The 15,717-nt window shown below is 39.0% G+C and overlaps 1 protein-coding gene across 5 annotated transcripts in view; it reads left to right on the forward strand.

The window, feature by feature from the left end:
* The window catches only part of NSRP1 (nuclear speckle splicing regulatory protein 1), a 65,199-nt gene extending 49,482 nt beyond the window's left edge, over positions 1 to 15,717 (forward strand). For all 5 annotated transcript variants that reach the window (XM_002718905.5, XM_051824606.2, XM_070061162.1 and 2 more), the window contains 4 exons: positions 6,035 to 6,163; positions 7,382 to 7,589; positions 9,690 to 9,798; positions 14,099 to 15,717. In XM_002718905.5, the coding sequence (XP_002718951.1) occupies positions 6,035 to 6,163; positions 7,382 to 7,589; positions 9,690 to 9,798; positions 14,099 to 15,152 (1,500 nt within the window). In that variant the 3' untranslated portion in view covers positions 15,153 to 15,717. The remainder of the gene's footprint in view (positions 1 to 6,034; positions 6,164 to 7,381; positions 7,590 to 9,689; positions 9,799 to 14,098) is intronic.

Raw genomic sequence — 15,717 nt, forward strand, 5'->3', positions numbered from 1 at the left:
AAATAAAGAGGCCAGCGCTGCGGCTCAATAGGCTAATCCTCCAACTGCGGCGCTGGCACACCAAGTTCTAGTCCCAGTCGGGTGCCGGATTCTGTCCTGGTTGCTCCTCTTCCAGTCTAGCTCTCTGCTGTGGCCCGGGAGTGCAGTGGAGGATGGCCCAAGTCCTTGGGCCCTACACCCGCATGGGAGACCAGGAGAAGCACCTGGCTCCTGGCTTCGGATCAGCGTGGTGCGCCAGCCACAGTGCAGCGGCCATTAAGGGGTGAACCAACGGCAAAAGGAAGACCTTTCTCTCTGTCTCTCTCTCTCACTGTCCACTCTGCCTGTCAAAAAAAAAAAAAGTAAAGAAATTTCCCATACATTCTTTCATGTCCTCCTTCCACCACTTTCTTATGTTATTAACATCTTTTATTCCTGTGGTACATTTGTGGCTTTTGGTTTTTTGTTTGTTTGTTTGTTTTCAATTTATTTTTTTCCCCAAAAAAACCCTTTACAAGCTTCATGCATTTCATAAGTACAACTTTAGGAATATAGTGATTTTTCCCACTATACCCACTCTCCCACCCACTCTCCTCTTCCCTCTCCCATTCCTAGTCCCATTCTCCACTAAGATCCATTTTCAGTTAACTTTATACACAGAAGACCAATTCTATACTGAGTAAAGAGTTCAACAATTTGCATGAAAAAAAAAAACACTGTGTCCTTCAGTTTTTTTTTAATACTGTTTGTTGAACTCTTAACAAAATGTAGGTTTTGTGTTTTTTGGTTTTTTTCTTCTTTCGAAAAATGTCTGTTTAAGTCTTTTGCCCATTTTATCACTGGGTGGGTTGTTTTGTTGTTGAGTTTCTGGAGCTCTTTATATATTCTGGTTATTAATCCTTTATCAATTGAATAGTTTGCAATTAATTTCTATTCTGTCAGTTGCCTATTCACTTTCCTGAATGTTTCTTTTGCAGTATAGAAGCTTCTTAATTTGATGTTTCCCATTTGTTATTTTTATATTTGATTGCCTGTGCCTCTGGGGTCTTTCCCAAGAACTCTGCCTATGCCAATGTCTTGCTGGGTTTCCCCAATATTCTCTAACAATTTAATGGTATTGGGTCATAGATTTAGGTCTTTAATCCATTTTGAGTCGATTTTTGAGTAAGGTGTAAGGTAGGAATCTTCCTTCATACTTTGGCACGAGGAAATCCAGTTTTCCCAGCACCATTTGTTGAAGATCCTGTTCTTGCTCCAGGGATTGATTTTAACTCCTTTGTCAAATAGCAGTTGATTGTAGATGCTTGGATTGATTTCTGGTGTTTATATTCTGTTCCATTGGACTATCCATCTGTTTTTATACCAGTACCAGGCTGTTTTGATTATAACTACCCTGTAGTGTATCTAAAATCTGGTACTGTGATGCCTCTGGCTTTGTTTTTGTTGTATAAGATTGCTTTAGCTGTTCGGGGTCTCCTGTGTTTTCCATTTTTTCTATATCTGAGAAAAATGTCCTTGGTATTTTGATTGGTATCACATTGAATCTGCAGATTGCTTTCAGAAGTATGGACATTTTGATGATATGAATTCTTCCAATCCATGAATATGAAAGATTTTTCCATTTTTTTGTATCTTCTATTTCTTTCTTTAATGCTTTGTAATTCTCATTGTAGAGATCTTTGACATCTTTGGTTAAATTTATTCCAAGGTATTTGATTTTTTTTTTGTAGCTGGATCGTAAGTGGAGCAGCCAGGACTCAAACCGGCACCCATATGGGATGCTGGTACTGCAGTTGGTGTCTTTACTTGCTGTGCCACAGCACTTGCCCCGGAATGATCTTTCTGATGTGTTGTTGCATTCAATTGGCGAGAATTTTGTTGAGGATTTTTGCATCTATGTTCATGTGGGAAATTGGTCTCTAATTCTTTTTCTCTGTTGCATCTTTTTCAAGTTTAGGGATTAAGGTGATGCTGGCTTCATAGAAAGAATTTGGGAAGATTCCCTCTCTTTCAGTTGTTTTGAATAGCTTGAGAAGAATTGGAGTTCTTTTTCAAATGTCTAGTAGAATTCAGCAGTGTTTTGGGATTTTCCTTGTTGAGAGGGTCTTTATTACTGATTCAGTTTCTGTCCTGGTTATACATCTGTTTAGGTTTTCTGTGCCTTCCTGGCTCAATTTAGGTAGGTTGTATGTGTCGAGGAATTGACCCATTTGTTCTAGGTTTCCCCGTTTGTTGGCATACATCTCTTTGTAGTAATTTCTGATGATTCTTTTTTATGTCTGTGGTGTCTGTTGTTACATTTCCTTTCATCTCTAATTTTATTTATTTGGGTCTTCTCTCTCCTTTTTTTGGTTAGTTGGGCCAATGGTGTGTCAGTTTTGTTTATTTTTTCAAAAAACCCAGTTCTTCATTTTGCTGATCTTTTGTATTTTTTTGATTCAGTTTTGTTGATTTCTTCTCTAGTTAATTATTTCTTTTCTCCTACTAGTTTTGGGTTTGGTTTGCTGCTGTTTTTCTAGATCCTTCAGATGCATTGATAGCTCATTTATTTGTTGCCTTTCCAATTTCTTGATGTAGCACCAATTGCTATAAACTTTCCTGTTAACACTGTGTTTGCTGTATCCCATAAGTTTTAATATGTTGTATTGTCATCTTCATTTGTTTCCAGAAATTTTTTATTTCTCTTTTGATTTCTACAATGACCCACTGTTCATTCAGTACTATGTTGTTCTGTTTAGGTGTGTTTGCCAGGAGCCAGGAGCTTCTTCTGGGTCTCCCATGCAGGTGCAGGGGCCCAAGGACTTGGGCCATCTTCTGCTTTCCCAGGCCACAGCAAAGAGCTGGATAGGAAGTGGAGCAGCCAGGACTCGATCCGGCGCTCATATGGGATGGCGGTGCTTCTGGCCAGGGCGTTACCCTGTTGTGCCACAGTGCCAGCCCCGGCAATTATTTTTGAAGAATGATCTTTAATTCTTATAACAGTCGTGAGGCACATTCTATTACAATCCTCACTTTATAGTTGAGGAACTTAACACAAGTAAATTTGTGTGAGTTGCATGAGGTCACATACTAAATGGTAGAATTCTGTTCAAACCTACACAGTGAAATTACAGAGCTAAAGCTTGTAGCTACTGTGTTTTACTGCCTCCCTGGGGAATTAAATTATATAGCTAGTTAAATAATATTTTAGGGGTCAATGCTGTGGTGTAGTAGGTTAAGCCTCCTGCAGCACTGGCATCCCTTATGGGTGCTTGTTCATGTCCTGGCTGCTTTACTTCCAATCCAGCTCCCTGTTGATGGCCTAGGAAAGCAGAGGAAGGTGGCCCAAGTGCTTGGTCCCCTGAACCCATGTGGGACACCCTTGGGCCCCTGCACCTATATGGGAGACCCAGAAGAATCTCCTGGCTCCTGGCTTCTTTTCAGTGCAGCTCCGGCCATTGCAGCCATTTGGAAAGTGAACCAGTGGATGGAAGACCTTTCTTTCTCTGCCTCTCCTCCCTCTGTGTAACTCTGCCTTTCAAATAAATAAATAATCTTTAAAAAAATAAAGCTCCTTTTTTAGTTTGAGGTTTTATTGTTTGTTTGTTTTTTTAAACCATAAACTATATAAAAAGGATAATACTTAATGATCATCATGTTGGATTCATATCAGCAATGTGAGATCAGCTCAACTTTAGAAAATCAGTTGTAACTTCACATAAATGTAATAAATCCAACATGGGTGTAAAATATTGTCCTTTTTATATACCATTTCATTTGGTTTACTTAAATTTCATTAAGAATTTTCGTATAATAAGTGAAATTGGCCTGTGATTTTCCTTTTCTTTCTCCATAATTACTCAGATTGAAAAAATTAGAAAGTAACACTGTCAGGGGTTGGTGAATCTTATAAAATGAGCTAATTTTTTTAACGTTAATTTTATTTGTTTGAAAAGCAGAGTTACAGAAAGAGAAAGAGATCTTCCATCCACTGGTTCAGTCTGCAAATGGCTGCAACAGCTGGGGCCAGGCCAGGCCAAAGTCAGGAGCCTGGAAGCTTCATCCATGTCTCTCATGGAGGTGTAGAGGCTGAAATATTTGGGCCGTCTTCTGCTGCTTTCCCAGGCACATTAGCAGGGAGCTGGATGGGATGTAGAACACTTGATACTCGTAGTCAAAATGGACTAATATTTTTTAAGTTTGTTTCTACTTAATTAATTTTACTAATTAATTTGTTTCTATTTCATTGAAACATTAATTTTATTAATGTTTTCTTCATTCTATTTTCTTGGGATTTATTTTGTTATTTTTCTGACTTTGAAATGGGTACACATCTCTGTTGTTCAATCTGTTCTATTTTCTCATAGATGCATTTAAAGCTATACATTTCCTTCTAAGCATTGTTATATCTACCTCCACATTTTGATGTATTTTTGTTATTACATTCAAAGTATTTTCTAATTTCCATTGGGAGTTTTTTGTTTGATCCTTGTGTTATTTGAAAATATATAACTTAGTTCTAGGGGCCAGCGCCGTGGCTCACTTGGTTAATCCTCTGCCTGTGGTGCCGGCGTCCCATATGGGCGCCAGTTCTAGTCCTGGTTGCTCCTCTTCCAGTCCAGCTCTCTGCCATGGCCTGGGAAGGCAGTGGAGGATGGCCCAAGTGCTTGGGCCCCTGCACCCGCATGGGAGACCAGGAGGAAGTATCTGGCTCCTGGCTTTAGATCGGCATAGCTCCGGCCGTGGCAGCCTGGGGAGTGAACCAATGGAGGGAAGACCTTTCTCTCTCTCTCACTGTCTAACTCCAGCTATCAAAAAAAAAAAAAAAAAAAAAAAAAAAATATATATAACTTAGTTCTAAACATATGGAAGTTTTAGGTTACCTTTTTGTTACTGATTTCTAATTTGATTGTTTTATGTTGTAAGACCTTTCCTTGTTTCCTATTTTTAAAAATGTGCTGAGGTTTACTTTATTGTCCAATATAGTCAGTATTTATCAATATTCCCTCTAAATTTGGAAAATGTTCTACATGTGTCCATTGAGCCAGTCATGTTAATCCTTAAATGAGGATATTTCAGTAAGTTGATGGAAAAATTGAATTAAAAAGTAAGTTTATTTGGATGCAAAAATGTTTTTGAAATCTCTGCAGATTTCATAGGACATTTTTTTCCATGAACTTTTTGAAGACCCACATATATAGTCATACTGATTTATGTCTGGTTTTTTTGCCAGAAGGTAAATGCTGAAATCACTAGTGAGTGTGATTGTCGATCACTAGATGATTGTCGATTTGTCTGCTCTCCCTTAGATTGCTGTTTAAATTTTACTTTGTATATTTTGAGACATAAGTGAGTTAGGTAAATACCCAAGTGCTCCCCTGGGCAGCTTTCTTCTCATCATAAACAAATGCATTGGTTTAATTCACTACAACACAACACCCATCACTGGGAACTTTTGTATTTTAAATGAAGTATTTCTTACCATTATACGTTTGAAAACTAAACATTGTGCTTGGCAGCTCAGCTTTCCAAAATTTATTTGAAAATTCAGTATATAATATAGGCATTCAAAACCAGATTTAGGTTGTTTCTCAGTTACACCTTAGACTTTTAAACTTTTGATGTAAATAATTATATACAAATCATTCAAATAATGATAGTTAATGTTTTTTGAACATTTATTCTCCTTCAGGCTGTATCTTAGGTGTTTTAATTTTATTAAGTCATTTAATTATCACAACTTAGGAGGTAAATAGAGTTATTATAGATGAGAAAAGTTAGGGCACAAAAAGACTAAACAAATTTGACCAAAAATATTAAGAAAATGTAAAATTCAAATTCAAACCCAGGCAACCTGGCTCCAGAATTTAACATCATATTTTTCTATCTAAAATGGAACTAATGTAATTTTAAGATATATTTATATAATATATAATATTGTATATAATATATGGACCTTTATAATATATAATTTAATATATAATATAGATATATAATATATGGACCTTTATAAGAAATATGTAGAACTTTCGTGGTGTCTTTTGGCTGCTCATATTTTTGAAACTTTTTTTTTAAGACTAAACTGGAAATTCAGAAGGCCCTTGCAGAAGATTCTACTGTGTATGAATATGACAGTATTTATGATGAAATGCAGAAAAAGAAGGAAGAAAGTAACCCCAGATTGCTTCTGAGTAAAGATCGAAAGGTTGGTAACTAAAAATACAAAGTTTCTTTGACCTTGATATACATTTAGTGTCTTAATGTTATTTTAAAACATGAGAATTACCTGAGAGAAAACTTTTAGGTATTTGAAGTATGAAAATTTCTAGTTCTAGTTAAAACTCAAGTATCTGTACATACAATATCATAACAGGAGACAAGTGTATTATGTAACAATACTGTGAATTTTGTGTCCTGCTTTGAAACTTTGCAAGTAATGTTTTGGAAATATTTCGGGGAGAGACCTTCCATCCACTTGTTTACTCTCCAAATACCTGGGAGCCAAGAACTCAATCCAGGTCTCTCTCACATGGTGGCAGGGACACAACTACTTAAGACATTACCTGCTGTTTCCTAGGATATGCATTAACAGGAATCTTGAACTGGGAGTGGAGCTAAGACTTGAACCCAGACATTCAGAAAAGGTATGCAAGTATCCCAAGCAGTGTCTTAATCACTGTACCAAATGCTCACTCCTAAAGCTACTATTTTAAAAAATGATCACTGTTAGGAAACTCTTTTCCTAACAATCATATTTCCACTAACTATGAAAAACTTTTCTGATTCATTTATTTGTTGAAGTAAGAGAATACCAGTAAACAGGATGAAAAAAAACACTTGGGGGCAAGTGCTGTGATATAGCAGGTAAAGCTACTGCTTGGGGTGCCAGCCTCCCACATGTGCACTGGTTCGAGTCCCAGCTGCTCCACTTCCAATCTGGCTCTTTGCTGTGGCCTGGAAAAGCAGTGGAAGATGGCCGAGGTCCTTGGGCCCCTGCACCTGTATGGGAGACCTGTACAAAGCCCCAGGCTCCTGGCTTTGGATCAGCCCAGCTCTGGCCATTCCAGCCATTTGGGGAGTGAATCAGCGGATGGAAGACCTTTCTCTCTGTCTGTTCTTCTGTCTGTAATTTTACCTCTCAAACAAATAAATAAAATCTTAAAAAAAAGAAACACTAGGAAAATATTTGGTTTGAGATTTAAAAAAAAAGTAAAAGCATTATAAATTTGATTTCTGTTGCACTTACATATTTATTGAAAACAGTTTCAGTATGAATCTTGCTAATAAATTTATATTGAATTTTGAGAAGACAATTCTATTTATTAACCATTTCTATCTTAATGAATTCATGATAAAAATTATTACAGAAAATTGTTTTTTTTTTTTTCAACTCTTTCCTAATTAACCTTATTTTTTCTCTCAGCCCAAATATATTCACAACTTACTAAAGGCAGTTGAAATCAGAAAAAAGGAACAGGAAAAAAGAATGGAAAAGAAAATACAGAGAGAGCGAGAAATGGAAAAGGGAGAATTTGATGATAAAGAGGCATTTGTGACATCTGCTTATAAGAAAAAACTGCAAGAGAGAGCTGAGGAGGAAGAAAGAGAAAAGAGAGCTGCTGCACTGGAAGGTAAAATGGGAGGTGGGAAGAGTAGAAAGACACAGAGCAGCCCTGTGGCGAGCCATTTGCTGTGTCATTCACCTTTCTGATTCAAGTGCAGTGATCATAGTTTATATGAATGCACGATGCAAGGCACAGCTGGTTAAGCCACAGTGCTGTGGCATCCCATATCAGAGTGCCAGTTGGAGTCTTGGCTCCTTCAGTTCAAGGATAGCTTCCTGCTGATGTGTCCAGGAGGTAGCAGGTAATGGCGCAATTTCTTGGGTCCCTGCCACCAACATGAGAGACTTGGGTGGACTTCCTGGCTCAGCCTGGCCCAGCACTGGCTGACTGTTGGGGGCATTTTGGGAGCTAACGGGTAGATGAAAGATCTCTGTCTTCTTTGGCCCTGTCTCTTTGTCTCTCACTTTGCCTTTCAAATAAGTAAATCTTAAAAACAGAAACAAAGTGTAGCACCATAAAATTGATCCCAAACAACATAAATAAAACCTTAAACCCTAATTATATTTTCTGAGATGATAAAATCTAGAGTAATACCATTCAAGAAGTGCCAATCTAGGCAGCTAGAATAATATTAATTAATCAGAGTAAGAGTAAAAATGTGGAGGGCCTGGGGGGCAGCATTGTGTAACAGGTAAAGCCGCTGCCTGTGACGCCAGCATCCCATGTGGTCAGTGGTTCAAATCCTGGCTGTTCCACTTCAGATTCTGCCCCCTGCAATGCACCTGCGAAAGCAGTGGAAGATGGCCCCCTTGAAGAGGCTCCTGGCTCCTTTCTTCAGTCTGGCCCAAACCTGGCTGTTGTGACCATTTGGGGAGTGAACCAGCAAATGGAAGATCTGTCACTCCCTTTCTTTCTGTAACTCTGACTTTCAAATAAATAAAAATAACTCTTTAAAAAAACATGTGGGGGGCCGGCGCTGCGGCTCACTAGGCTAATCCTCTGCCTTGCGGCGCTGGCACGCCGGGTTCTAGTCCTGGTCAGGGTGCCAGATTCTGTCCCAGTTGCCCCTCTTCCAGGCCAGCTCTCTGCTGTGGCCAGGGAGTGCAGTGGAGGATGGCCCAAGTGCTTGGGCCCTGCACCCCATGGGAGACCAGGATAAGTACCTGGCTCCTGCCGTCGGATCAGCGTGGTGCAGCGGCCGCAGCGCTGGCCGCGGCGGTCATTGGAGGGTGAACCAACAGCAAAGGAAGACCTTTCTCTCTGTCTCTCTCTCTCACTGTCCACTCTGCCTGTCAAAAAAAAAAAAAAAAAAAAAAAAAAATGTGGGGGGAGCCAAGGAATGTTTTAGTGCTTTCCTTGAGTATTCTATTCATGGTCATTCCTCAAGATCTAAGTAGAGCCGGCGCCGTGGCTCAATAGGCTAATCCTCCACCTTGCGGCGCCGGCACACCGGGTTCTAGTCCCGGTTGGGGCGCCGGATTCTGTCCCGGTTGCCCCTCTTCCAGGCCAGCTCTCTGCTATGGCCAGGGAGTGCAGTGGAGGATGGCCCAGGTGCTTGGGCCCTGCACCCCATGGGAGACCAGGAAAAGCACCTGGCTCCTGGCTCCTGCCAGGATCAGCGCGGTGCGCCGGCTGCAGCGGCGGCCATTGGAGGGTGAACCAACGGCAAAGGAAGACCTTTCTCTCTCTGTCTCTCTCTCTCACTGTCCACTCTGCCTGTCAAAAAAAAAAAAAAAAAAAAAAAAAAAAAAGATCTAAGTAGGATGTGTAGTTCGTAATTTATTGGCAAGTGCTATACCACTTTACCAAATCTGTAAGATTCTAAGTATGTATTACCTGTTCATCTAGAGCACCAGTCAGATTTTGTGTCAAGTATCTAATAATAAATATTTTAATCTTTTTATACCTATGATTTCTGTCACAACTACTCAACTCAGCCTTTGTAGTACCAAAGCAGCCATGGACACTACATAAACAATTGAGCAGGACTATGTTGCAATAAAAATTATATCTAAAAATACGCAGCAGACCATAGTTTGCCAGCTCTTAGTCTAGAGAAGAGTTTACACTTAACATCTGTATATGTTATGTACTCTGTGCCTGCAAAACAGAGTGGCATTTTTGCTTTCTTAATACTATAGTCTTCTCACTTTTACTTTCTCTTAGCTCATTTGGATGTAACCAAGCAGAAAGATCTCAGTGGATTTTATAGGCACCTATTAAATCAAGCAGTTGGTGAAGAGGAGGTACCTGAATGCAGTTTTCGTGAAGCCAGGTGAGAGGTGACATCCAGAATGTGTAGAAGAAACAGTTAATAATATGTAGTTGTAGGGTTCTTTTAACCCTGTGAAAAATGGAAGATTATAGCATTGTATGTTGTGTTGTCAGCCAAATTGATCTTACTGAATGAATGGCCAGGAATTCTCAGGTTCTTAACTTAGAAACCTACAGATTGACGTGGGCATTTGTTCTAGTGGTTAAGAAACATCCTACATTGGAGTGTTTGGGTTTGAACCCTGGCTCTGCTCTCAATTCCAGCTTCCTGCTAATGTACACTCTGGGAGGCAGCAGTAATGACTCAAATAATTGGGTTCCTGCCATCCACATGGGAGACCTGGCCTTCTACTGCTTTTCCAGGCCATAGCAAAGAGCTGGATCAGAATTGGAGCAGCTGGGACTTGAACCGGTGCCCATATGGGATGCCGGCACTGCAGGTGGCGCCTTGACCCGATACACCACAGCACTGACCCCTCAGCTGCTCTTCTGATCCAGCTCCCTGCTAATGGCCTGGAGAAAGCAGTGAAAGGGGACCCAAATGTTTGGGCCCCTGCGACCTACATGGGAGACAGAAAGAATGTACTGGCTTTGATTTGGATGTAACCAAGCAGACATGATTTGATTCCCACTGCTTTGTTGTGGGCATCTGGAGGAGTAAACCAGCAGATGGGGATGCATGCTCTCTGTCTTCCTCTGTAATAAATTAATTAAAAATTTTTAAAAACTGAAGACCTGGAGATTTAGTTAAAGATTGTTTTTCTGTAGTGTATAAAAAATTGTCACAATTTACATCAAAACACCTTCAGTGATTGAGTTTAGAAGTGCAAAACTGAAGACTTTTGATGTACAAAATGTGTAACATTTCTGAATAGCTAAGCACTTTATGGCTCTTATAAATAACCCTTTAAGGGAAAGCATACCCAAATTGTTTTTTTTTTTTGCTTTTCATCTGAAAGGACAGATATACTTATGGCCCTGGTGTCTTGAAATGATTGCTGTCAGAATTAAGGAGACATTTGGAAAGAATTTGGTTTCATACAGTATAATCCTACGTGCATATTCAAGTAGTATATAAAAGGAAATCAGTATTTTCATAAGTAGAACTCAGCCTCCATAAAGATTCTTTGAGAAACTCCCTAAACAGCACTCTGGCCTCAGAATCAGCCCTTAAGGCATTTAGATCTGACTAAAAAGCCCATGAGAGCATTTCAGGCCTGGAAAGCCAAGATACTGTGGCAAAAAAAATGGCCTACATGAAAGAAATCTGTGAGTGAGATCCCAGGAAAGAAGGGGCCATCAAAGAAGGAGGTACCTTTCTCCGAAGGGAGGAGAGAACTTTGCTTTTGGCCCTGTCTAAATAATGACAGAGTTTGTGGACTCAAAAGGCTTCCATAGCCTTGGCAGCTCATAACAAGAGCCTTGGGTGATCACTGATGTCATAAATAAGAGTGTCAGTTGTTAAATCAACAACAGGAGTCACTGTGCACTTGCTCCCCATGTAGGACCTCTGTCCTTAATGTGTTGTACTATGAGAATTAAGGGTAAAACTAGTCTTCAAACAGCACTTTATACTTTGTGTGTCTGTGTGGGTACAAACTGTTGAAATCTTTATTTAGTATAGAGCTGGTCTTCTGTATATAAAGATATTTAAAACTGAATCTTAATGAAGAATGGGATGGGAGAGGAAGTAGGAAGTGGGACGGGATTGGAATTGGGAGGTCAGGTATGGGGAAAGAACCGCTATATTCCAAAAGCTGTATTTATGAAATTTATATTTATTAAATAAAAGCTTTCTAAAAAATATGTGATTCTATATTAGAGAAAATAGGTACACTGTCCAGTATGTAGCCACTACTCACGTGTGGCTATTTAAGTTAATTGAAACTAAGTAAAAATGAAACTTGTAGTCATAGAGCACAAGTTTTTTATAGATTTACTTATTTGTTTGAAAAAGTTAGAGAGAGAGAAAGAGACAGAGAAAGAGAAATCTTTTATTGGCTAGTTCACTCCAGAGATGGCTGGGCCAGGCCGAAGCCAAGAGCCAGTACATTTCTCCAGGTCTCCTGTGTGGGTTACAGGGATCCAAATGTTTGGGCCCTCTTCCACTACTTTTTCTAGGCCATTAGCAGGGAGCTGGATCAGAAGAGCAGCTGAGGGGTTGTTGCTGTGGCGTATCAGGTAAAGGCGCCGCCTGCAGTGCCGGCATCCCATATGGGCACCAGTTCGAGTCCCAGCTGCTCCAATTCCAATCCAGCTCTTTGCTATGGCCTGGAAAAGCAGTAGAAGATGGCCCAAGTGCTTGGGCGCCTGCATCCATGTGGGAGACTTCTGACTTCGGATCGGCCCAGCTCCAGCATTTGGGGAGTGAACTAGCAGGTAGAAGATCTTTCTCTCTGTCTCTCCTCTCCCTTTCTGTAACTCTGCCTTTCAAATAAATAAATCTTTCAAAAAAAAAGGAAAAAAAGATGAAGAAGAAGAGCAGGTAGGACATGAACTAGTGTCTATATAGGAAGCCAGAGTTGTAGGCAGTGGCTTTACCATCCAAACTAGTATTTTCAAATCATTCAGATTATTTTCAATATTTGTAGAAGTGAAACAGATACAATTATCCTTTCTCTATTGGACCACCACAACCTCAGGCATGGGTCTGTACAAGGTCTTCATTTTTGCTAAGCCTAGATAATCAGGAAAAGTAATATAAATTCTGGATCTAAGTTCTACCTCCAAACTTTTTTTTTTTTTTTGAACAGAGACAATATGATTAGAAGATCTGAGTCTGTATTGCTTGGAAAAAGGACAGATGGGAGAGTGGAGGATGAGGAGAGAGAGTGGATGTATGCCCCATTCTCCCCCAAACTGTTAGGTTTTGATTATAAAATTGATGAGAAGTTTGAATCTAAGAAAGCACAGTTGAAGATTGAGCTTTAGAATGGGAATCCCAAAATATTATGACTCTGTTAGAGTTTCATCTGGAGTAGTTATGAGGCCAGTCTTGAAACTCTGTAATGTCATTTAAATAATTGTACTTCTTAGAGCCTAATAATCAGATTCTTTACTATTAGTGGATCCTTTAGCCAAGATAGTTCTGTCAGCAGTTCCTAGAAAACAAAGATGTTGTACTGTTAGTGTGATTAATAAGACAGAACATGAGGGGCCAATGCTGTGGTATAGTGGGTAAAGCCACCATCTGCAGTGCCAGCATCCCATATGGGTGCTGGTTCAAGACCCAGCTGCTCCACTTCAATCCAGCTTTCTGCATTGGCCTGGGAAAGCAGTACAAGATGGCCCAAGTGCTTGGGCCCCTGCACCCACATGTGAGACCTAGCAGAAGCTCCAGGCTGCTGGCTTCGGATTGGTGCAGCTCTGGCCATTGCAGCCAATTGGGGAGTGAACCATTAGATGGAAGACCTCTCTCTCTCTCTCTCTCACTCTCTCTCTCTCCCCGCCTCTCCTTCTTCCTTCTCTTTGTGTATAACTCTGACTTTCAAATAAATAAATAAATCTTTTAAAAAATAAAATAAATAAGACTGACCATGTGAATAATGTAAACTTAACCTCTTTATCAATTAGGAAAATGTAGGTGATATAAAAAGTTTTATATTGTTGATTCTGACAGCTGAACACTGGATATATGGACAGCTGGACATTTGAGGGTACTTCAAAAGGTTTCTGTAAAAATGGAATGAAAAGATTGGTACAAAAATTTTGAAATTTATGCATAATTTTTTCATAGCACACATTTTCTATGGACTTTATGAATACTTTTCGTTTCCACTTTGGGATAGGTTCCAAGGCATATATCAGGATGTTAGTGCCATTTTAAGTATGAGAAAAAATTATCAATATTTAGAATTAGCATTACTACCATTTTGCTTTGGAAAAAATTCTCTTCATGTCTGAGACCATCTTTATAGTATTCTTAAAAGAAAACAAAAATTCAGCAGTTACAACTAAAGGTAGAACTTAGATCCAGAATTTATATTACTTTTCCTGATTATCTAGGCTTAGCAAAAATGAAGACCTTGTACAGACCCATGCCTGAGGTTGTGGTGGTCCAATAGAGAAAGGATAATTGTATCTGTTTCACTTCTACAAATATTGAAAATAATCTGAATGATTTGAAAATACTAGTTTGCAGATACGTACAAAGTAAATAGACATCAGCACATTTTTTACATTTGGATAATCAGAATTAAATATAATTATAGTTGTGTTGATTTAAGTATTGAAAAAATATGAACAGTTGCTTACTCTGATTGATAGGGTGACCTTTTATGTTTATATTTACTATTTTAAAGGTCCGGGATAAAGGAAGAGAAGTTGAAGGGTTACTCCGATGAAGTAAGTGCAGAGGACAGAATAGCACAGAAGAAATGCATTCTCCAAACTGGTGTGAAAGTAGAGGAAAACCCAGATGCAGACAGTGACTTTGATGCTAAGAGCAGTGAAGATGATGAAATGGAAGAAAATGAAGTGAACTACAGAAGAAAAAAGGTTACACATACCTCAGAGAATGATTGCAGGCATCACAGGAATCAGACCCACTCATGGTCATCTAGTGAAGAAAGAGGGCACAGTGCCAAATACCACACAAAAAGTTCCAGGTCAAAAGGACATGATAAAAGGGAAGATCACCAAAAGAGGCCGTCTAAAGATGAGGAGAGCTATTATACTGACTCTGATTACCGAAAAGAAAAGAAAGATTCTCATAGGCACAAAGAAACTAATCATAGCGATTCCCATTGGAAGAGGCATGAACAAGAAGATAAACTGAGGGGAAGGGACCACAGAGAAAGAGATGACAGAGAGTGGGAAAGACGGAAAGACAGGGAAAAATATTCCTCAAGAGAACGAGATAGACAACGGAATGATCACGACCGGCGCAGTGAGAAGGGAGGAGAGCAGGAAGAGAAAAGCAAAGCAAAAGAAGAGCATATGAAAGGAAGGAAGGAAAAATATGAAAGTGATGATAAATATAGAGATCAGGAAAAACAAGATGCAAGTGTTCAGTCTTCAGAAAGAAATCGAGACAGAAAGGAAAGCAACCCAAAATCTCGGGCGAAGAATGAATTTCTTGATGAGGAAAGATCCAATAAAATAAGAAACTTAGAAAAAGACAAAGAAAGAAACCAAGAGAAACACTCTAGTTCTGAAACGTTACTGGGAACAAAGCACAGACTCACAGAGGAAGGGCAAGAGAAAGGTAGAGAACAAGAGAAACCACCTGAGGCAGTGAACAAATTTGCAAAGCGAAACACTGAAGAAACTGTGATTTCAGCTAGAGACAGATACTTGGCTAGGCAAATGGCACGAGTTAATGCAAAGACCTATATTGAAAAAGAAGATGATTGAGAGCTGCCCCAATACAAAAATCTGTAGCAGCACAGAAAATTACAATTTCTGGAATTTGTGAAAAAGCATACAGGAATGTGTTAACAGAGGTTGAGAGGATATTTTAAAATACATTTTCGGAATTCACTTTTGGTTTAGGTTTAAATCAAATGTCATTCCTTTAGTCTTGACTGGCCAAATTTATATATAACATTTATTTATCAATATTGATACTTGGTTGTATTCAGTTAGTTGAATGCAAGTTGAATTCCATTAGGTACTTAAGGAAAATTGGCTGTACTACAGCTATTTAAAAAATAATAATTTAAGAAACTCTCCTAATTTGTTGGTTTTGTTGCAGGAACTGTTTTATTGTATAAATTATTGTATTTCAGTCCCTTAAAAATTATTGTATTTCAGATAAAAATGTGGATTTGAGAAATAAAGTAGAGGATATCGCTAACTTTATGTGCTGAAATGTATTAAAGTGTAAAATGTGGATCATGCATTTTGTCTGAACAACTTTTTATCTGTCTCACAGTATACTTGGCTTAAGTGGAAATAAAAATAATAACATGCTTATACA

Source organism: Oryctolagus cuniculus, chromosome 17 (assembly GCF_964237555.1).
Source record: "Oryctolagus cuniculus chromosome 17, mOryCun1.1, whole genome shotgun sequence".
NCBI lineage: Eukaryota > Metazoa > Chordata > Mammalia > Lagomorpha > Leporidae > Oryctolagus > Oryctolagus cuniculus.